At 53.6% G+C, this 20,785-nt stretch overlaps 2 protein-coding genes across 3 annotated transcripts; one reads left to right on the top strand and one right to left on the bottom strand.

The window, feature by feature from the left end:
* Positions 1 to 30: 30 nt before the first annotated feature.
* TMEM101 (transmembrane protein 101) lies at positions 31 to 14,254 on the top strand. 2 transcript variants are annotated; one of them, XM_060136112.1, is made up of 5 exons: positions 31 to 1,067; positions 10,585 to 10,949; positions 11,274 to 11,454; positions 12,336 to 12,482; positions 13,207 to 14,254. In XM_060136112.1, the coding sequence occupies exons 2-5, from the start codon at positions 10,813 to 10,815 to the stop codon at positions 13,513 to 13,515; spliced, it is 774 nt and encodes a 257-aa protein (XP_059992095.1). In that variant the 5' UTR covers positions 31 to 1,067; positions 10,585 to 10,812; the 3' UTR covers positions 13,516 to 14,254. The 2 variants fall into 2 exon arrangements, with proteins under 2 accessions (XP_059992095.1, XP_059992096.1); XM_060136113.1 differs by lacking the exon at positions 31 to 1,067 and having other exon boundaries at positions 10,367 to 10,949.
* Positions 14,255 to 15,392: 1,138 nt separating this feature from the next.
* NAGS (N-acetylglutamate synthase) lies at positions 15,393 to 20,119 on the bottom strand. Its single transcript, XM_060136080.1, has 7 exons — positions 19,694 to 20,119; positions 18,853 to 19,127; positions 18,525 to 18,738; positions 18,044 to 18,224; positions 17,300 to 17,471; positions 17,019 to 17,201; positions 15,393 to 15,817 (listed from the first exon to the last, which is right to left on the bottom strand). The coding sequence occupies exons 1-7, from the start codon at positions 20,117 to 20,119 to the stop codon at positions 15,664 to 15,666; spliced, it is 1,605 nt and encodes a 534-aa protein (XP_059992063.1). The 3' UTR covers positions 15,393 to 15,663.
* Positions 20,120 to 20,785: the final 666 nt, after the last annotated feature.

Genomic DNA, 20,785 nt, shown 5'->3' with positions numbered 1-20,785 from the left:
TCCTACTCTTTACCCTCTCTCCTTCTACCACTGAGAACTCATCTAGAAAACAGTGCCAGGTATATAAGTTAAGAAGGGGATCCAGGGTTGGGAGCTGCATGTAAGTGGAGTAGAGGAAATAAAGGGGGTGGGTACATACATGAGACCATTTGTTATAGGACTGGTTGGAGGAAAAATGAGAGAAGACTAAGAAGTATACTTTCATATCACCTGCCGTTGGCCAAAACTTGATTTAAAGTACCAAGCCTTTGATTTAGTCCGCATGGAAATGTAGACTTCTGGAGAAGATAAAAGAGGGAGAAGAGAGGCGCCCTTGTGAGGTCTAGAAAACCTGAGAGATGTGATTAAAGAAGTGAACGTGGTTAATGGGAAATGGCAATCCTGGAAGGAAGCTCTGTGTCACGTGTCCCACATCATCACTTTCTCCCCATTGGTCTCTAGGTCTGTGAATGGGAGACAGTGGGTACCAACTGTTTCTGGTAGGAAGCACTTTTGACTCTTTGGTTTTATTTCATGAAATGATGTGGGGGAACTTTGAGCAATTCAAGAGGTGGAGTTAGTATGGTGGGAAAGACATGCAGTGTGGAAGGAAGAACAAAGGCTTTGGAGACATAAATAGTTAGCTTCAAATTCTCACACTGCCATTTCCTCCCTTTGTGACTGTGGATAAGTCATTTTATTTGTCCAAGCTTTAGTTTCCTCACCTGTAAACATGAAACTACTGCTCGTCTCCTAGAACTGATGTGAAGGGTTAAATAAGATATTTAAAATGCTTAATACTTAGAAGGTACTCTGTAAATGTTAGTATACATGTTAGCTTGGTCCTGGGGTTGTTAAATCTGGAGATGAGATTGAATTACCTGGTTTTCAGAAGCTCCAGCTTTGTTTTAGAAGTCTTTGTTTAGATGCCATTTTAAGTGAGGCTAATATGTAAAACATTTGGGCAGAGATAGGGGGCCTCGGAGCCCTGCCCTCTCAGTCTCTTACAGATTTCATCCCTACCTCTTCCCTGAAGTCTCTGAGAAGTTTCTTTGATTATAATTTGAAAACCACTCATTTTACAGAAGGTGAGTGGGTTCCACCAGGGCTAAGTGACTTGTTTAGAAACTGCCGCTGCCCACAGTGGCAGCGCTGGGACAAACCCCAGGCTTTATGCACTTGTGGGCTCCTAGTGCTTCCCTGTGACTTTACGAACTGATGGTATGTGTATTGTTCACTTTGTTAGCCAGGTTTGGGGTGGAACACAGAGGAGCTTGGTGAGAGGGGCAGGAGTTGTGCCCTGGATGGAAAGAACATTGAACTATTGAATGTGGTGCAGAGGGCTTGCATCTATGGTGGAACACGTACAGGGGGTTTTGCAGTGTTTCCTTAGTTTTTCCTTAGTTAGGCATTCTCCTTTCTCCTGAAACACACATACCTTTACACCCCAGCACCCGGTCACCACCGCACTACCACATACATGCCTTTGGGTTTACTGCTAATTAGAGCGTCTGGTCAGTATGGTAAAACAGCCTTACCACGGTGAGTTGATACTGAATCTGTGCTGTTGTAAGTCTGAACAGCTCATTGCTGATTTATGTTTCGTGTATTGAATGTTGCTCAAGCACTTCAATATTAGTTAAGGGGCTGCAGCCTAGGAACCACTGATTCATGGTAAAGGCTCCTTGACATTTTTTAAAAAATAATTTTATTTATTTTTGGCTGAATTGGGTCCTTGTTGCTGGGCGTGGGCCCTCTCCAGCTGCGGCGAGCGGGGGCCACTCCTCATTGCGGTGTACGGGCTTCTCATTGCGGTGGCCTCCCGTGGCAGAGCACGGGCTCTAGGCGTGCGGGCTTCAGTAGTTGTGGCTCGCGGGCTCCAGAGCGCAGGCTTAGCAGCTGTGGTGCACGGGCTTAGTTGCTCTGCGGCATGTGGGATCCTCCTGGACCAGGGCTCGAACCCGCGTCCCCTGCATTGGCAGGCAGATTCCCAACCACTGTGCCACCAGGGAAGCCCTCCTTGACATTTTTGAAGGTAAGAGTGTGTGTGTCAAAAATCTGTTTTCCCATAAGACATACTGGTAAAGGAAGATGTAGAGGGCTTTCAGTCATGCACAGAAATAGAGTCTACTGTCCTGCTGATGTGGAGGATACTGAGAATGTGTAATACTAGAAGCTTAGAAGCTGCATTGTACGGGATGTGTTGTGGGGACAGGCTGGGGACAAGAGTTTGGGAACTGGGATTGGTCATCTGGGTTGGAGGATAGTCATTGTTTACGCGGCAGATTTGCTTTCCCATCCCTGCTGGAGGCCGCCGGTGCCAGAACGTTCCCCTGTAAGAAACGTGAAATCGTCATGTACTGCCTAGACTTCAGGCGTTTAACGTAACGGCGTGAGGTACTTTACAGGTGAAAAAGGGCTGCTGTTGGGCTGCCATCCACTGGTGATAGACTGCTGCTGGGCAATGAAGTTTCAGAATGGGTTTGTTCTTCTTTATTATAAAAACCTTACATGGCTTGTTACGGGAAAATGAGAAAGCAAGGCAAATATGTTCCATCTACCACCCCCCAAAACATTATTGACATCTTTCATATCCTCTAGATGTTAACACCCTTCTCCCTGACCCTTGCATTTCTGAAAATGCAGCGTGCTTCACCATGTCAAAAGAAACTTGCCCACCAGTTCCCTCATCCCCAGCCCACAGAGTGCACTCTTTAATCAGTTGGCACCTTAGAACTGATACATGTAAAAGGTATGGGGGCTAGGTGATCTCTAAGATTACTTCCAAGCTCAATAATCTGTTCTATTTTATTTTATCTTCTCTGTCTTTTCCTGCAATATCTTGCTTCAATGCCACCTGTGAAGCCATCTTTGACAGTGAAAATGGAAAGGGGTTCCCACAATTTGTTTATATCACTCATACCGTGTGGCATGTATAACCTGCATTATAGTTATTTGGGTTTATCTTAAATGGTCTGATGAGGAATTTTGAGGCCCTAAGGCGAGGATAATGTATTATTCCCTAGCATCCAGCCATCAAGGTAAGACTGAAGGTAGAGTTTTGAAAGTCATCAGTTTAATAACCGGATGAGTTGCCTGAGCCAAGGTGAAAAGTGGTCCAGGCTGACTGAGTTTTGAGGAAAGCTTGAAGTCAAATTTGGAAAAAGGATGAGGGACCAGTAAAGAACATGGGAGGAGCTGGGGAGGAGGGTTTACCGGGTTCCAGCTTGAACAGCACCGGGGCCCTCCCCCAGGTTTCTCCAGAGCAGACTTTGGCAGCTAGGACCAAGGTAGGTCAGATTGTGGCCTCCCAAATTTCCAGTTTTGTTGAAAAGACTAAAAAACTAAGTTCCTGAACTGGCAAGGTAAGGCAGTTCTCTAGTGACTTCTCAACCAACCTCTCTTCCCTTTCCCCCAGCTAATCCTGATGCTGACTGCAGCAGTTAGTCTTAAAGTAGTTGCTTATGCTTACTGTAGGGAGGTACGTGTACTGCTCTAAAGAGAGTATTCTGGGATGGCTCCTGAGATGTAATTGAAGCTGAAATCTGAAGAACAAGGCGCCAGCAAAGGGTGCTTGGTTAGAGGGACCAGCAGGAGGTAAAGTTGAGGTTGACAGGAGCTTAGGGATGTTTAGGAACTGCTAGAATGTAGGAGGCTGAAGCCTGGTGAGCAAGATGGAGAAAGAACTTGGCAGCAGCCAGATCACGCAGGGCCTTGTAGCCATTGTAGCAGGGACTGGAATCTCTGCTCTCAGACACAGTGGGAAGGTGTTAGAGGGTTTTAAGCTGTCAGGGGATGTAGGCTGATGTTAGATGGCAGCAGTGGAAGCAGAAAGACTGTTGGCATTAAGAGCCTGTTGCAGTGGTTCAGAGAAGAGATGGTGGTGGCAGAAACATTGCAGGACTGATTGGACTGGCTAATAGATTGGATGTGAGGGCAAGGTGGTCAGAGAAAGAGGAACTAAGAATGACATCTGAGTGGATGGCCAACAGTGGGAGGGGAAGAGGTTTGTGGGAAAGTGGAGTTCTGTTATTTTGTCTCACCCATGAAAAGCTGGAGAGCAGATGGCAAATGGGCAGCTGGATAACGAGCTTGGAGTTCAGAGGAGAGGAGTGGGCTGGAGCTAGACTTTTAGGAGTTGTGACCTCGTCCTGAATGCCGAGAAGCGGATGAGGATCCATGGCCACAGTAGGGGTTTTGGCCTCTGATTGAAGGGGGCTCTTCCTCCATAATAAAGAGGAAGGAAGGAGAAGATAGTACCGTTGCAGGTGAGTTTGTAGATTTGGCAGGGAGCTGGGGGTGAAGGAGTATGTGGCCAGTGGCTCAGTAAACACGTGAGGGAACTACCTTAAGATTGCTGAGTGCTCTTCAGAGGTGCTTGCTCAAGCATTAGGGTGTAACCGCGTGGCCACTGTGTGAGTCATATTGAGTGACTTGGTGTAGACAGAGAGTGGATGGTTAGGTATAAGCAGGATGGGAGGTTTATCAGGTCTGTACTGTGGTGGGAGAAGGGAATTCAGCTGAGGATGTTTGCAAGGGGGAGTGATTATAGCCGTGGTCCCTTGACCCCTACAATGCATGCTCCTGTCAAATACAGTTCAGTTCTTGCTCAGATTAACCTTTATGAAAGTGTCGTGCCGTCATTCACATGCACTGGCTAATGGAAGGATATGCAGCCATGTAACTCCAGAAGGCAGTGTGTGAACAGTGTGCTTCTAGACAGGATGCTTCTAGTTCCAGGGGTGGCCCAGGTGTGGTGTCCGAAGCTCAGCACAGGTATCCTAGCACTGAGAAATGCCAACGATTTTGGAGCTTGTATGGATATTTAAACTGCCTCCCAGTTTAAATATCCACTCTTATAGCATCCTTGACAGGCTGCCCCTACTCGAACACTTCCATTGATGGGGAGCTCATTACTTTGAAAAGCAACGTGTGATAGCTGTACCTCGCTGTTTGGTCCTCCACGCAGCAGCTCTAGAACTGAGGCTAGAGCTCCGGTCTCCTGCACTCTAGTCCTTGCTCTTTATGTCCTTGAGTGAGGGTCACTGAAGTAGCTAAACAGGCAGATATGACTGGGAGCTGTCTTGTCTTCTCCAGTGAAATGGCTTATTTTTAGCCAACTATTCCAGCCTCTTAAGAGCTTTTAAAAAATTTTGGTGCTATAATCTAATATACTAGTTATCCATCCCAATGTTGTGTTCCAGTTTTTATAAACTGTCTTTTCATATTGTCTAAAGGGATATCATGAGAGACTTTAATAAGATCCAGATGTTTGTCTGTGATAGCCACATGACAACTCTTACCAAAAAGGGAAATAAACTTGTTTGGGTAGACTCACATGGGCACCTAGTGGCCATCATGCTTTCGGTAACTGATGAGACTACCTGTTTCATGAGCTCTTTTTAAATTTTGTTAACTGTTGTTACATTTATCGACTTTTGAAAACTGGAACTTGTGCTGAGTTCTAGTCTCTGGCAACCCTCTGTGTGTAATGTTTTCTCAAAGATTATTGACTGATTCCTCAAGTTTTTCCGGTATAATTTGCTTGAACGAGATCACACTTGAATTAATTCAAAGGGGCTCAAGTCTGATCAACCACAAGCCGAGACTAATTTCCCACGTTGGTGGTGGCTCAGCTGCTCTTACCATTCTGGGCATCATCTGTATTATTCACCTGGGACCTTGACTTCTTAGGGGGATGTTTGGCTGGCATGGGAAACAGTGGTCCACTCTTTGGGGCCTTGTAGCTTAGTGGTTAGGCGCTTGCCTGGATTCAAAGAAGCCTGAGTCATGTCAGATTTCACCTCTGCCACTAGTTAGCAGTATGACTTGGCAACTTACCTTGCCCTGCCAAGCATCAGTTCCCGCATCTGTGAAATGAGTGTCTTAGTTGAGAATTAAATGAAGCCTTTAATGAGATGCCTGGCCCTTGGTAACCATCTCTTCCATACGGCCATTATTATTATTCTCTTTAAGAGTTTGCTGGGTGGGGCTCGTGAGCACACTCAGGAACCTAGAGAGAAAGTAACTTGTTTAGCCTCCCAGGGCAAGGCAGAAGCACGGGGTACCCTGGCCCCAGACCCCTCTGTTTCAGAAGGAGATGCTGGGTACTCCTGGAAGGCCAGAGTGGAGTACTTTGACCTTTGGCCTAGTGAGAACAAGAGCGAGCATTCCCTTCCTTTGCGTCCAGATGTCTTAGGCAGGAAGTAAGAATGAAAGAAGAGACACCTGGCTGCTTCCTCACTTGAGGGAGGGCTCCAAGGGGCCTCCAGCTGCCATCCTGACAAGAAGTAGAGGAGGGCCTGGGTTTCCAGAAGGGAGAAAGAGGTGGAGGGGGGAACACCTGCTCTTAGAAAAGCAGGGCAGGGTCCTGCTCCCCTGGATATAAGGCCAAAAGGCCTTGGAGATTTCCTCAACCTGTCCTCCATCCCCACCCTCAGGATTATGGCTTCCTGAGAGCTGATTGCTCCTGCTTTGGGGGGTGGGGCTCTGGCAGGAGGCCAGCAAGGCAGGTAACTAGAGCTGAGCTTCCTCTGCCATTCCTGGGCTGGGATTGCACTCAGCAAGTAGTGCCAGGAATATATGTGAGTGCCCAGGGCTTCCGCCTGAGTCCCTGACCTCAGTGGCCAAATCAGGCCAGGATCTAGCTGAAGCTCTTCTTGTGGGAGAAGACAGCGTTTCTCCTGCGATCGTGTGGGAAATAAGTGAGGTGGGGTGAGGAGTGTGAGTAAAAAAGGTCGAAAGGATTAAAAAGGCCGCCTTCCTCGATTGCCTGTCATCCTAGTAGGAATAGTGGAATGGGGGCGGGTGTCTGGGGCTGGGGGATCTGGTTGCTGGGGTCTCAGGCTGAAATGGCTTTTGCCAGAAGCCTAGGTAGCAGGTAAAATCTTGGGAGATGGAGGGAAGGTGACCTTGAGATCATGTTGGGGGACCTGGCAACATGGTGCGACCTCTGAATGGTGTTTGCGTGTATTTTTCTTTCCTAGCATCACCGTGCTTCCCCAGGCTCCTGGGTGGAGGAGGGTGGCCTGGGCTGTCAGCATCCATGACGGCCCGGTGCCACCCTCACTCCAGCCCCTCACGGGGCAAGGATGGGGCAGGTGTGGCCACTCCTTCCTTAGGGTGACCATGGCCACAATGGTGGCATTGGCCCTGCTGGGAGTCTGGCGGCAGTGTGGCCAGCACCATGTAACTGCCCAGCCTTGGGCACTGTGTGGACTGTGGGCGCCTCCACTTGCTCAGCCCCCTCCAGGCTCCCTGACCGTTTAGCTCTCAGAGCTGAGCCGCAGTAGTCTCAGCCACCTGGCAGGTGGCTCCTTCCAGGGCCTGTGGGGACTGTGGTGCCGCTGCTTTCTCACAGTGTCCCGTGGGATCTGGCTGGTGGAGCCCTGGCTGAGGGGCCTGGGTTTCCTGGAGCATCTGGCTCTCAGCCACACCAGCTGGCTCACCTGTGCCCAGACTTTTCCATCACCCTGTGCTCTCTGCTCTGTCTAGACCTCTCACAACCTGCTTGCTACCCTGGAGCCCTGCAGCCTGTGGGGCCTGGGAAACTTCGGGCAGCTGGACCTGAGCCACACAGCCGGGCTGAGCTGGGCACTGCTGGAGCCAGGGGCCTCTTCCACCTGTGCGGGCAGGGCTGGCTGGGAACCGGCACAGCGAGTCTGGGGCGCCAGCCTGGAGGTGCTCTCTGGCTGGGACCGACGTCAGCAAGCAGGAGGCTGAGGCCTTTGCAGCCCTGCAGGCGCTGGGCCTGCTCTCTATTGTAGGCAGCCTGCTGCAGCATGTCAAGTTCAAGATGTGGCGGGCATCCGGACAGCAGGCATGCTGCTGCTGCTGACCAGCAACCCCTGGGTCTGCGACTGACCTGCGGTGGGCCTTTGGGAAGCTGGACCACCTGTGGCGCTTGTGTGTGGCTGACCTGGGTAGCATGACTTGTGGTGGCCCTGGGCGGCTGGCGGGGCGGTGCTAAGCAGTGTGGAGCCCCAGCTCTGCCTTGGCTAGGTATCGGGCACCATTCTAGTCAATGTGGCTGTGGTCATGGTTGAGTGCAAGTGCAGGTGGGGCCCCAGGAGAACTGGAGAGCAGGGGAGCCCTCTAGAGAGGCAGCTGGAGGAGGGGGAGAAGATGAAGCTGTGAGAGAGGAAAAGGGATGGTCCTTAGAAGTCTTCGGGGCTCAGTTGTCTGCCCAGGCAGGGTGGGAGGAATGGTGGGAGGGGAGAGAGAAATGGCTGTGTTCATCTCTCAGGGCCGAGGGCCAACCACCCTCCTCACATATTTCCCCCGATCTAGCACAATGCCGTCTTTTCCAGCCCTAGAGAAAGAGGGATCTGGCCCCTAGTCCTCAACACTTCTTTGGGGAAGAGGACACTAAAAGGTAGAAACCGAAGACCAGAGGGAACTGGGGTGGGATGGGTACAAGGAAAGCATTAATCCTCATCTCCTTCCCCTTCCTCACACATGTCCCTGGCCTCTGCTGTTGGGGACTTGATCAGAAACTGGTTGCTAAAGTTATGATGGAGGTGGGGTAAGGGTACTGTTCCCGTGAGCACAACCCAGGCAGGCTCCTAGAACTATTTCGTGGATGTACACTATCCCAGTTCTCAACACCTTAGCTCCTTCCCGATGGCTGTGCGTCTTGTCCCGTTTGAATCGGGGTTGGGTGAGGAGATTGGAAAAAGAAAATCAGTTGGAAAGTTGATTCTGTAGTATGTGCCTGCATTTTGGTGAAGAAAACTTGCCTCATGTGGTGGGGGGTGGGGGGGGTGGGAGGGGAAGGCAAAATGACCTTTAACCCAGTCTTTTTTCTCATTCCCCTTGACTGGCGTCTTCCCACCCCGCAATCACAAAATCTCATTCCCTAGTTTTCTGCCTGGATACATCCCTTTCTCACATACCCGGGCTTTATCCTAGTGACTTTGTAAGAAATTAGATGTGAAAAGATGTTTTGTTGTCCCAAGCTTTCACTGGCTGATTGGGAATTTTAAATTCATATTGTCAGAAATGTTTCTTGGGCAGGAGGCCCCTTTCCCAGGGAAATGAAAACAGACCTCCTGAATTAAATGGCCTTGTGGAAGTGCTTGTAGAGTCTTAACTTGAATATCAGAAGATGAATTTGTATGTTGCAGGGTGGTGGTGGGGTGTGCAGGAAGATAGGTGGGGGTGGCTTTGTGGTGGCAATCCCAGAATGTCCAGAACTTTTGCTCATTTACTTATTCAGCAAATGATTCCTCAGGCAAGAAATAGCGGTAACACCTTTTCATTTATTTATCTGTTCGGCACACGTTTCCTGAATGCATCCTGTCTACTAGGCCCGGAGGATATAATTGTAAACAGAAACCAGACACTGTCCTTGCCCTCATGGAGCTCACAGTCTAGTGTTAATCTTGTCATCAATGACAACAAAAAAATCACAAATATATAATTGCCACTGTGCTGATTCAAAGGAAGGGTGCCTTTTGGTTATGAGAACATAAAATAGAGGAACTAAGAACAAACAGCACCAAAGGAGAAGTGGGGAAGACCAGCTGGAAACCTGGTGCAGCTAAACTGACAAAAGGTGGTAGTTTGGGCTAGAGTGGGAGCGTCGGAGCTGGAGAAATGGACTGCCTGAGTTGTCCCATATGTCCACATCAGATCTCTCTTCTCTCAGGGGACAGAAGGAAGCCAGACCAAGATCACACTTCTCTACAAGTGGCTCTTAGGAAAACCTCTTTTTTTTTTTTTAACTTTTATTGGAGTATAGTTGCTTTACAATATTGTGTTAGTTTCTACTGTACAGCAAAGTGAATCAGCTATATGTATACATATATCCCCCTTTTTTGGTTTTCCTTCTCATTTAGGTCACCACAGAGCATTGAGTAGAGTTCCCTGTGCTATACAGTAGGTTCTCATTAGTTACCTGTTTTATACGTAGTATCAATAGTGTATGTATGTCAATGTCAGTTTTCCAATTCATCATACCCCCTCCTTTCCGCCTTGGTATCCATATGTTTGTTCTGTACATCTGTGTCTCTATTTCTGCTTTGTAAATAAGATCATCTATACCAATTTTTTCAGATTCCACATATATGCGTTAATATATGATATTTGTTTTTCTGACTTACTTCATTCTGTAAAGACTCTTAACAGTTTCTCGGTCCATCCATGTCTCTACAAATGACCCAATTTTGTTCCTTTTTATGGCTGAGTAATATTCCATTGTATATATGTACCACATCTTCTTTATCCATTCCTCTGTTGATGGACATGTCCTGGCTAGGTTGCTTCCATGTCCTGGCTACTGTAAGCAGTGCTGCAATGAACATTGGGGTGCATGTGTCTTTCTGAATTATGGGGAAAACCTTTTACTTGCAGCTTTAACAGAAGCAGAGGGATTTCCTCTGGGGTGTGTACACCATTTATTGAACCCCTACTATGTGCTCGAACCAACTCTGTCACATTTAAACCTCACAACAACCCTGTGAGATAGGTGTCATCTCCTTTTCCCAGATGAATCTTGGAAAGTGTAGCGATATGCCCAAAGTCACAGGGTTGCATTAGGGGTTGGAGCCTAAGTTTAGCTGCATTCAAAGGCTAGTTCGCTTACTGTTCCTTCCTCTACTCTAGTTTTCAACTTTGCAGCTACAAGAAGGGACCCTTGAGCCTCCATGGGCAGAAGGAAAGACAACCCTGCAGCTAGAACACTTCCTTCGGTCCAGAACTAGAGAGCGAGAGCTTTGTTTCCTGACGGAAGTGGGGGGAAAAACCCCGCGGGGGCCGGAAGTTGTGCGTCGCGTCCTCGCGCCGGCCTCCTTGGCCGCGGGGTGAGGCCGCGGCGGACTGCCCTTCCTCAAGATGGCGTCGAAGATAGGTTCGCGACGGTGGATGCTGCAGCTGATCATGCAGTTGGGTTCGGTGTTGCTCACACGCTGCCCGTTCTGGGGCTGCTTCAGCCAGCTCATGCTGTACGCTGAGAGGGCCGAGGCGCGCCGGTGAGCAGGCCCGCGCGGCCGCCGAACGCGGTGGGGGCGGTCCGGCCTGTCCCAGCAACGAGGGTGCGGTGAGGTGGGGAAGAAGTTGCGGCCCGGAAGTTGGGACCCTTGGACTGGGAGGAATTGGGACCTTGGACTTGTTGGGGACTCTGGTCCGGAGCAAGGTGGGCATGGAGCGTAGTGTGGGGGTCCTAGCCATGAGAGGGGCCGCTGGTTTGGGGAAGCAGTGGAGCTTGCGGGAACCTAAGGGGTCTCGAGGCTCTTTTCCCCGCTTCCTTCTGTGCTTCATGCTGTCCTCGTTCCTTCCCCCCTCCCGGCTCGCAGGAAGCCCGACATCCCAGTGCCCTACCTGTACTTCGACATGGGGGCGGCCGTGCTGTGCGCTAGCTTCATGTCCTTTGGAGTGAAGCGGCGCTGGTTCGCTCTGGGGGCCGCACTCCAGCTGGCCATTAGTACCTACGCCGCCTACATCGGGGGCTACGTCCACTACGGGGACTGGCTGAAGGTGAGCGCCTCGGCCCTAAGTGGGACTTCGCTGGGGTGGAGCCAATGCCCGGGACAGTTGGGCGATGCCTGGTGCTATCCAGGAGCACAGTGCGAAGCCTGGAAAGGCTGAACCCCCAGGCGTGTAGAGGTTATTACAGACGGCGAGAATGGAAGGACCTTAGACACCACGCAAACCTCCCCTTCAGAGTGTGGAAACTGAGGTCCAGAGATGCAAAACAGTCTTTCCCAAAGTTACACCACAGTTAGCATTACAGGTGTGACCAGAACCCAGGTCACCTGGTTCCCAGAACCCTTTAAACCATTAGTTATCTCAGACTCATAGGGCAAAAGGGACCTTAGAGAGTACCTGGTCCACCCAACCGATTTTATGAAATTTATCTAATCCTAGGGCAGCATTTAAGCCTGTAGATGCCAGGACCTGTGCCAGGCACTACAGGCTTGGAGATAAGCCTGGACCGAGGCATTACCCGCAAGGAGTGAACTGTCAGTCCAACAGGGGAGGCAGATGTGTGAATAGCTATAGGACAGTGAGATCAACGGTTAGTTATGGAACAGCGTATACTATATAGCAAAAAGAACATTGGGCTTCGAGTGTGCAGACCTGAGGGTGGGGAGGGGGGCAACGCTTGGTATCTGGGTTCTGCCACTTACTTTCTGTAGGACCTTGGACAATTTTATTAACCTCTCTGGGCCTCCGTTTCTACTTCTGGTAAAAAAAAATTACCTATCTCTGCTCTACCTGCCCACCACACTTGGAAATGGTAAGAGGGTGCATCAGGTGGAATGGGATGTATAGAGATGGGCAGTTCTGCGCTCCGGGAAGCCAGGAGAAGTGTGGTGGCTTCAGGTCCTGACTGGGGTCCCCTCACCTCGGCCTAGGTCCGTATGTACTCTCGCACAGTTGCCATCATCGGTGGCTTTCTTGTGCTGGCCAGCGGTGCTGGGGAGCTGTACCGTCGGAAACCCCGCAGCCGTTCCCTCCAGTCCACCGGCCAGGTCTTCCTGGGCATCTACCTCATCTGCGTGGTAGGTTGGGGGACTGTGGGCTGGAGGTGCCTGACTGGGAGTGAGAAGTGAGCCCGTGCCTGGCTCCCGGCAGTGGCCCCTGCCAAATTCTGGGCCTCGGGGGCCCTTCAAGTGCCTGAGACCTGGCCGAGAGCCCCTTCTTCCGGCATTATTGCCACTGGGGAGAGAAGAGGATGGGTTGACCCTTCAGTCCCAAGCCTGAGAGCCAGAAGAGCAAGCGGGACGGGTCCTCTCATGGCTTCAGCCCCCAGAGGACTGGGAGAGGGGACAAAGGAGAGGTTGGGTAGAGTTCAGGTCCCAGATGGGACTCTGCCGCTTAGAGCTGATGGGGCTGCCTAGTGTAGCCAGTTATGTCCTCCCTGGTGCTCGGGGAGGCCAGTGTGGATGGGGACGTGAACAGGCCCCAAGTCACTTGGCTTCATCTTAGTTGCTGGGCACCATCTCCCATGTGCAGAGCTCTGTATTCAGAGGTGAGAGCCCTCGTCTGACCGTGGAACCTCCTCCCTTCTGAGACCCCAGAGTGCGGAGAGACAGAGGTCCTAACCCCATGGAGCTCCCTAGTCAGATGGGGAGACACAGACACAGGCTTTACTTTTAGAAAGCCCCAAATCTGAGAGGGGAGTCAGAAGCCCACCTTGTAGGGGCTGCTTGCATGCCAGGGGTGGCGTTACCCAGACAGGCTCCTCAGCCTGTTGGAGAGCCTTAGAGGATGGTGTGTCTCTAGGCCTACTCACTGCAGCACAGCAAGGAGGACCGGCTGGCGTATCTGAACCATCTCCCGGGCGGGGAGCTGATGATCCAGCTCTTCTTCGTGCTGTATGGCGTCCTGGCCCTGGCTTTCCTGTCAGGCTACTACGTGACCCTGGCTGCCCAGATCTTGGCTGTTCTGCTGCCCCCGGTTATGCTGCTCATTGATGGCAACGTTGCCTACTGGCATAACACGCGGCGTGTTGAGTTCTGGAACCAGATGAAGCTCCTTGGAGAGAGCGTGGGCATCTTTGGGGCCGCTGTCATCCTGGCCACCGACGGCTGAGTTGCACAGCGGGAGTCTGAGATGGGTGCAGGGAGCCAGTGAGGGCTACCCTACCTTCCTCCTTGCTGGCCCAGTTATGTTTACTTATGCTTTTTGGTCTGTTTGTTTGATCACTTGAGTTGTGTGCATGTGTGTGCGTACGCATGTGTGTGCGTGTGTTGGTAAGAAGCAGGTCTCTTCCCCAGTTCCTGGGCTTGGGCCTTGGTGAGGTGGGAGCCCTGATGACTCTGCCTTACAGGTTTCTTTTTCCTGTTTGTTACGAGGAGAGCTGAGGCCAGCTGCTCCCTTGGGTCTCCTGTCCCAGGGAAGGGAGTAAGGCAGGGCTAGGGTGGGGTACTGAGAGTGGGAGACAGAGGAGAACCGGATGTGAGCCAATGTGAAACAGCCCTTTTTGAACCTGGCAGACGCAGCTAGGCTCCGCAGTGCTTTTCTGAGACTGAGAGCGAGTGAGTGTGCACGTTGACACGTGGCTCAGGCCCAGGAGCAGAGGGGCCGGGCACCACGGAAGTCATGTGGGCTCTCAGGGTGTGCCAGGGGCAGAAACAGCACTAGCTGTCACCCACCTTGAGGGTAGAGCAGGCCCCAGTTTACTCTGGGGTTTGCAGGGGTGGGACAGGCAGCAGCCAGCTTCCTGCCTCTGGCCTTCTGTTTCCAGCTCCGTGGTTGGCCTGGTGGGGGTGAGTGCCCGCCCAAACACCAGACCACACAGTCCTCCGAAAATAAACATTTTATATAGACATTTGGCTTTGCTTCTCTGTTCTCCCCACGGGGCACTTAGCCATTGGCTGGGATTGATCTCGGGTTTCTTGAAATACCATATCTGGTTAAGCCCCACCTTGATCCGCCCATGATCTTCCCCGTTCTGAGAGTTCCCACAGTCCTTCGGCTCTCTTTTTGAGCGTCTCCGAATGCTCCCTGTGGTATATGCTTTGACCTTTCACTTCAGTCCCTCTCGTGGCTTAGCTTTTCCTCCCCATTTGGTGCCAGCTCTTTTCGAAGAAACCTTTGGTGAGGGCAGCTGGAGGGAGAGAACTGATATTAAGTGTCACTGTGAGGCTGAGGGGTTTTCATTTCACAGGTGAGGAAACGGAGGCTCAGAGAAGGTGAGCAGCTTGCCTCAGGCCACAGAGCTGGGTTCCAGGTCAGGTCTGTCTGATGCCCACGCCCAGATATGTACGGGACACCAGCCCTCTCTTGGGGGTTGGTTGTGTCACAGCAGCCCCGTGTGTGTGCCATGGTGACCCTCTCCCTACTCGTCCGCACACCTCCTGACAGAAAGTAGCCCCAGCAGCCAGTATGGTTCCTGGCACACGGCGGGGGACAGAAATGTGAAATGAAACCTCAGGCTTTGGACTCCTACCCGTCTGAGATGTTCTCTTCCTGCAAAGATGGAGACACAACCTCCAGGGGGGCCCAGGGGAAAACATCCAAGTCTGGGCTTGGCCCTGAGCCCTGCCTGGAAAGGGAGCTGGGGCTGCTGTCAGTCTGGTCTGTGGCATGGAAGATGTTTCCTAACTAAGGGGTAGGGGAGTCTCTCTGGGGACTGCTGACAGCTGGGGGAGGGAGGTGGTGGCAGCATTCATCTGGGGGCCTCGGCCTCATTTAGCTCCTCTCTTCCCTCTAGGAAGAGGTTCCCCAGCCCTCAACATCTTGTTTCCAGAGGGTCACTGCTAATTTCCTTTCAAGTGTGAGCTGACTTTCAGACAAGTATTTGCATTTTAATCAAGGTCTCCTGAAAAGTTGCAAGACCCGAAGGAACTAAAACGAATGGTGGAATATCAGGCAGATGTGGGTGATATTTTGGGCAAGAGAGCCTCAAAACAGCACAGAGACCACAGACACTGGCCCATCCTTAAGCCTTGAGTAGGTAAGCCCTCCTCCCCCCAAATCCCTAGACTGAAAATTCAAGGCCATCTGGTTGTGGCGTTGGAGCAAGTAGGGGGTCTTGGGCAGGCCCTTCTCCTTCCTGCACTTGTCCTCACTTGGGTGCCCCCCTCTGGGCAGGGTAGAGTAGGGGCTGCTGCCTTCTCTGCAGCTCACTCAGCCAACAAGCCTGGTCCGGCCTGTGGCTGCCTCGGGTCACCTTCAGCAGGCATGGCTTTTGGTCCACCCTGGCTGTCCCAGGGCCTGCAGGGCTGGTAGAGAGGGTCAGCTGCCTGGGTCAGAAGCCGGCTTGCAGAAGGAGTCTGGCAGCCCCTTGGCATGGTTGACCAGCTCGTAAGAGTCCCGGATGTCGGCTAGGCCAAACCAGAAGAAGATCCACTGCTTGTTGGAGAAGCTGCCATCGCTGTGTTTGAAGTACCTGGTGGAGGTGGGAGACAGGTTTTAGGCAAGGCCAGTGCTCACTGCTCACTGGTTCATTTACTGAGGACCTACTACAGGCATACCTCGTTTTATTGCGCTTCACTTTATTGTGCTTTGCAGGTATTACGTTTTTTACAAATTAAAGGTTTGTGGAAACCCTGTGTGGAGCAAGTCTATCAGGGTAATTTTTCCAACAGCACTTGCTCACTTCGTGTCTCTGTGTTGCATTTGGTAATTCTTGCAATATTTCAAACCCTTCACCAGCAAATAGGTGATTATTCACTGAAGGCTCAAGTGATGGTTAGCAGTTTTTAGCAATAAAAGTATTTTAAAATTAAGGTATATACACTTTTTTTTAGACATAATGCTATTGCACACTTAATAGACTACAGTATAGTGTAAACATAACTTTTATATATACTCGGAAACCAAAAAATTAATGTGATTTACTTTATTGCAATATTCACTTTATTGTGGAGGTCTGGAACCAAACTGGCAATATCTCTGGGGTATTCCTGTACATGCTGGACACTCTGCTAGGACCTGTGGTGTGTAATCTGACTTTATCCTTATAGCATTAGCCAATAGCCTGGTGTTGTTATGCTTTTTTCACAGAGAAGCAGCTAAGGCTCAGAGAAGTTAGCTAACTAGCCAGAGTCACACAGCTAGGAGGGTTAGAGTGAGGCCCTCTTTTGCTCTCTGCACACTGCCTTGGCTGTGCAGCCCGGGGAGGGGTTCCTGTTCACTTCTTGGTGCCCACAGAGCAGAGTAGTGGGGGATGAGGTGATAACTGCAGAAGGAAAGAGAGGAGGGAGTGTTCCACTGGAGATGCAGTGGGCCTGGGGTCAGAGCTTGGCAACTCGGCCTGGAATAGAGCCCTGAGGTGCTGGATTTCTGCAGACCCTGGGAGAGGCAGGCTGCTTCCCCGGTGGAGACTGTCTTCAAGGAATCTACCCTAGCCGGGCAGAGCCGGGTTAAGTGTGCTCTGCCTCTAGGGAAATCTCAGGCTCCGTGTGTGGTCCACTCCCTGGGGAATGTGGGGCCACACTGAGCGGGCCATTTCCCTTGGGGAAGAATGGCTAATGAAAGAAGGGGAGGCCCAGCCTTCCTGGCTGGTGGTCCCCGGGGCGTAGCTGGCCAGAGCTGGAGAGGAGAGTGGGGGCGGGGCCCAGCCCAGAGCCGGGAGGGGCGGGACCTACCAGGGATTGATGGGGTTGGTGACCCGGGAGCGCCAGAAAAGCGTCTGCAGGTCCCGCCGCAGGCGCTCCCACAGCATCTGGCCGGAGCCTTGGCCCTGGCGGCTGGAGCTCACCACAAACTTGTCTAGATACGGGGTACCCCCAAGTACAGGCTCCGTGGTCAGAATGGCAGCCGCGTTGTACCTGGCGCAGCGGGGGAGAGGCAGGCTGGGACCTCTCCTTGGTCCAAAGCTCCCCGGCTCTGTCCCTTGGTCCCTGCCCTCTGGGGCCCGCAGGCTCACCCCTCAGAGACGTAGACAGAGTGCAACCTCGGGCGCAGCGAGGCCAAGTAGTCGTCCCGGAGCTTTTTGCCGAAGCTGACGTTGACCAGGTTCACTAGGAGGCCCTGGTCCAGGCTGTCCAGGCTGCGCACTCGCAGCATCCGCTCGGCGTTCTTGAACAGCGTCCCGGACCCTGGGGGTGGGATGGAGGAGGAGGGGTGAGTTCGGCCCGAGATCCACGTCCCCTCCGCTCCTCCGTTTGCGCAGCCTGGTGGGGATTCCAGATAGGACAGGGGCTGGTGGGGCAATTACTCTCTTTGGGAGCTCTCCATAGTGAGACGCTTCCTAAGATCTGCGTAGATTTATGCGCGATTTTCATTCAGGGATTTGCTTTTTCCCCAGGCAGTTTGTCCCTCAAGTTCCGCCTATCGCCTGTAGTCCCACCTACCTCTCCTAGTCCCGCCTACCTCTCCTAGTCCCGCCTACCCTTGCCCTCCCCCGCCCCTGGTCCCGCCAACCCGTCCAAACCCCGCCCACGTTTCCTAGCTCTGGCCATTCCACTTGGTTCCGCTGGGTCTGTGGTTCCTCCCACCCACCCAAGTCCCTCCCATCTGTCTAGTTCCACCCAAGTTCTAGCCCAGGGCCGTCCACCTCCTTGCTCACCTCCCCCAGGTTTGGCAAGAGCAGGAAGCCTTTACTGTCTGGAGAGGAAGCCGCTTCTCCTGGCTCCCCAAACCCCGGCGCACCCCCCGCCCCGGCCCTCACCCTTGTTGCTGAAGAGCTCGGTGAGCAGCGTGCTGGCGTCGGTGATGACGGCCGAGGAGTGGTGAGGCAGGCGGCTGAGCACGTCTACGATGAGCCGAATCTGCTGCCGTTCTTTGGTGCTCACCCACTCGGCGTTGTTCACTAGGTCCAGGTCGGCGGGCAAGTTCACGTTACTCAGGACCTGTGTCCAGGACGAGGGGGTGAGCCTCCGACCTGCAGCCGGACAAGGACTGTGCCCCCGCCCCACGGACCTCTCCTCACTGACCCCTTTTCCCTTACTTCCTCCCGAAGTCCTTGGCCGGTGAGGGGCTCAGATCTGAGCACCATAGGCTGAGTCCTTCCCTGACACTCCATTTCCGACTCATGCGGCTGGAGAGAGAGTGACTCTGGGGCCCGTCTGGGAGGCGTGCAGGGGACCTAAGAGAGGGTCTCAGCCTGGCGCAGAGTTGCGGGGAGTGGGGTCCAAAAGGAGGAGACACACCTTGTTACTGCTGTCGTGCAGACCGCCCGTGGTATTGAGGAAGATGATTTTGGTGGGCCGCAGCGCCTTGGCCAGCGACGCGGTCACCTCCAGTGAGTCCAGGAGCACGGAGCGGCGGGCGGCCGTCTCCCCGATGGGGCACAGGATGGGGATGCTGCTCGACTCCAGGCACCACTGTAGTAGGTCGGTCTCCACCGAGACGATGCCGCCATAGCTGGGGGCCAGACGTGGTGCTCAAGGAGGTTGCCTCCAGGACCCGCGGGTCTGGGGCTGGGCGGGTGGAGTAGCGTGATCTGAGGACGCAGGGGCACGCAGGGTCAGCACTAACCTGGCATGAGGGGCTGGCTCAGCAGCGCCCAGCACCGACCCGCCGCCAAAAAAAGGCACAGCAGTGGCGGCATTATGCCGCAGGGCGTCCACCAGCACCTTGCATCTCTGGGCAAGCTGTGCCTTGGCCTCCCAGAAGGAAAGACAGCCCGAGGGCGCCGTGGCAGCAGGCAGCCCCAGGACCACCAGGGGCTTCATGTCCATGCGCTGCAGGAAGGCCAGGGCGAAGGCCAGGCTGGATACGGCCTTAGGGCACTTGAGCACCTCCTCGTCCACCTGCGGAGGAGTGGGCGTTCAACGGGCACGACACCGGCCCTGACTCCTGCTGCACCCGCTTGCTCCTACAGCCGGGTCCTCAGGGCCCTCTCGGGGCCCCCACCCTGCCCAGGAGCTGTCAGGCTCCATTTCTGGCCACCTGCGCCCACCTGCTTCGCCCTTTGCCCCGTTGGGTCTTGCCATCCTCTTATCTCACACTAGTGTTCCTCCCTCCGCTCCTCCCTGCGACCTTGGACTGTAGGACACCATAGGGGGAGGGGTGACGCAGGCTGCTTCTATCCAGGTTCCCTAACTGCCAACTGAACCCCTAAATGCGCCCAGGTTGGGAGGACTTCTCTGGTGCATCACGTTTGACGGGCTGGGGACCCGAGGCTCCTCACCCGGGCTGGGCGCGAGACTTTTCGAGGAGCGCACAGCCTCGCGCAGTCCCAGGCGCTCGTCTGGGCTCCGTCGAGCCCCTTCCTGGCTCCGCTGCGCAGAGTCCGCATTCCTGCCATGCCTGGCGAAACGTCGCTACACAACCCCCGTCCCCTGTCTGTGACCCGGCCGACGCCGGACTCTCTCACCTCGATGACGGCAAAGGGCCTGTCCGCGGAGTGGTGGCAGGTCTGGAACTGCGTGAGCCAGTGGCGCGCCTCCCCGGGGCTGGCCCCACACTGGTTCAGGAAGGTCTGGATGTCCCGCTGCACCAGCGAGCGGCCGGCCGGGGGCCCGGGGGAGTCGGGCGACACCGGGGACGCGGGGGGCAGTGTCCACGACGGCTCCTCCGCTGCAGGCGCGTGGATGTCGTACACGGCGCCCTCGGCCTCCTCTTGGGCGGGCTGGGCCGGCGCCCAGGCGGTGCTGAGCCGGCGTCCCGGGCTGGTGCCCCTGGCCGCCCGCCGCCACGTGCTGCCGCTGAGCCTCCGGGCGCCCCCAGTGCCTTGGGGGCCGCGCAGCCTCCCGCCCGCAGGGGCGGCCCGCAGGGCCCAGGCCAACCGCGCCGTCGCCATGACAACCAAACCAGCTCGCCCCCCCAACAAGTGACCGTCTGTCCAGAGCTCCTGGCTCTGGGGGCCTCTTAACCTACGGCGGGGCGGGGCTGGGACTGCCGGGGCGGGGCGCCGACGGGGGCTGCGGAGTCGCCTCCGGGTGCGTTTGAGGAGGGTCAGGCCATGGGTCAGAAGGCGGCGCCGACAGGATCCCCGCCCCTGGGGTGGGGGGATGGAACCCACTAGCGAGAGTCACGAGGCAGAGATAAACGGTGGCTGGGTGTCTTTAATTTGCTGCCAAGGCCGGTTCCAGGAAGGGCTCAGGGGACCCACAGGTGGATTTGGCGCTCTGCGGGGTCTTGAATGATTAAGGGAGAGTCTGATTAGGGCAAGAGGGGAGAGCAGGTTGCAGTTGACGCCTGGCTGAGGGAGGAAACTGGAGGGAGAGGTGGGGGAAGAGTGAAAGCGTGGAGGGCGGGGATGCCTCTGTCCTGTTGGAGTTCAAAGAAGATGGAATCACGAGGTTACCAGAGTTTGCCAAACGCCAGCCACTGGGTACCACCTTGAAGAATTTTGTCATATCTTCAAATCACCCCTTATTAGTGTTAAAGTTTTTCTTTAAACTTTTTTTTTTGGCCAGAGAAACCAAAGCTTATAATATGGTATAATGAAATTAACATTGTGAAT

The sequence above is a fragment of the Lagenorhynchus albirostris genome, chromosome 20 (genome assembly GCF_949774975.1).
Source record: "Lagenorhynchus albirostris chromosome 20, mLagAlb1.1, whole genome shotgun sequence".
NCBI classification, from domain to species: domain Eukaryota; kingdom Metazoa; phylum Chordata; class Mammalia; order Artiodactyla; family Delphinidae; genus Lagenorhynchus; species Lagenorhynchus albirostris.
Note: the sequence above shows the minus strand (reverse complement) of the source record. Positions and strands in the feature narration are given on the sequence as shown.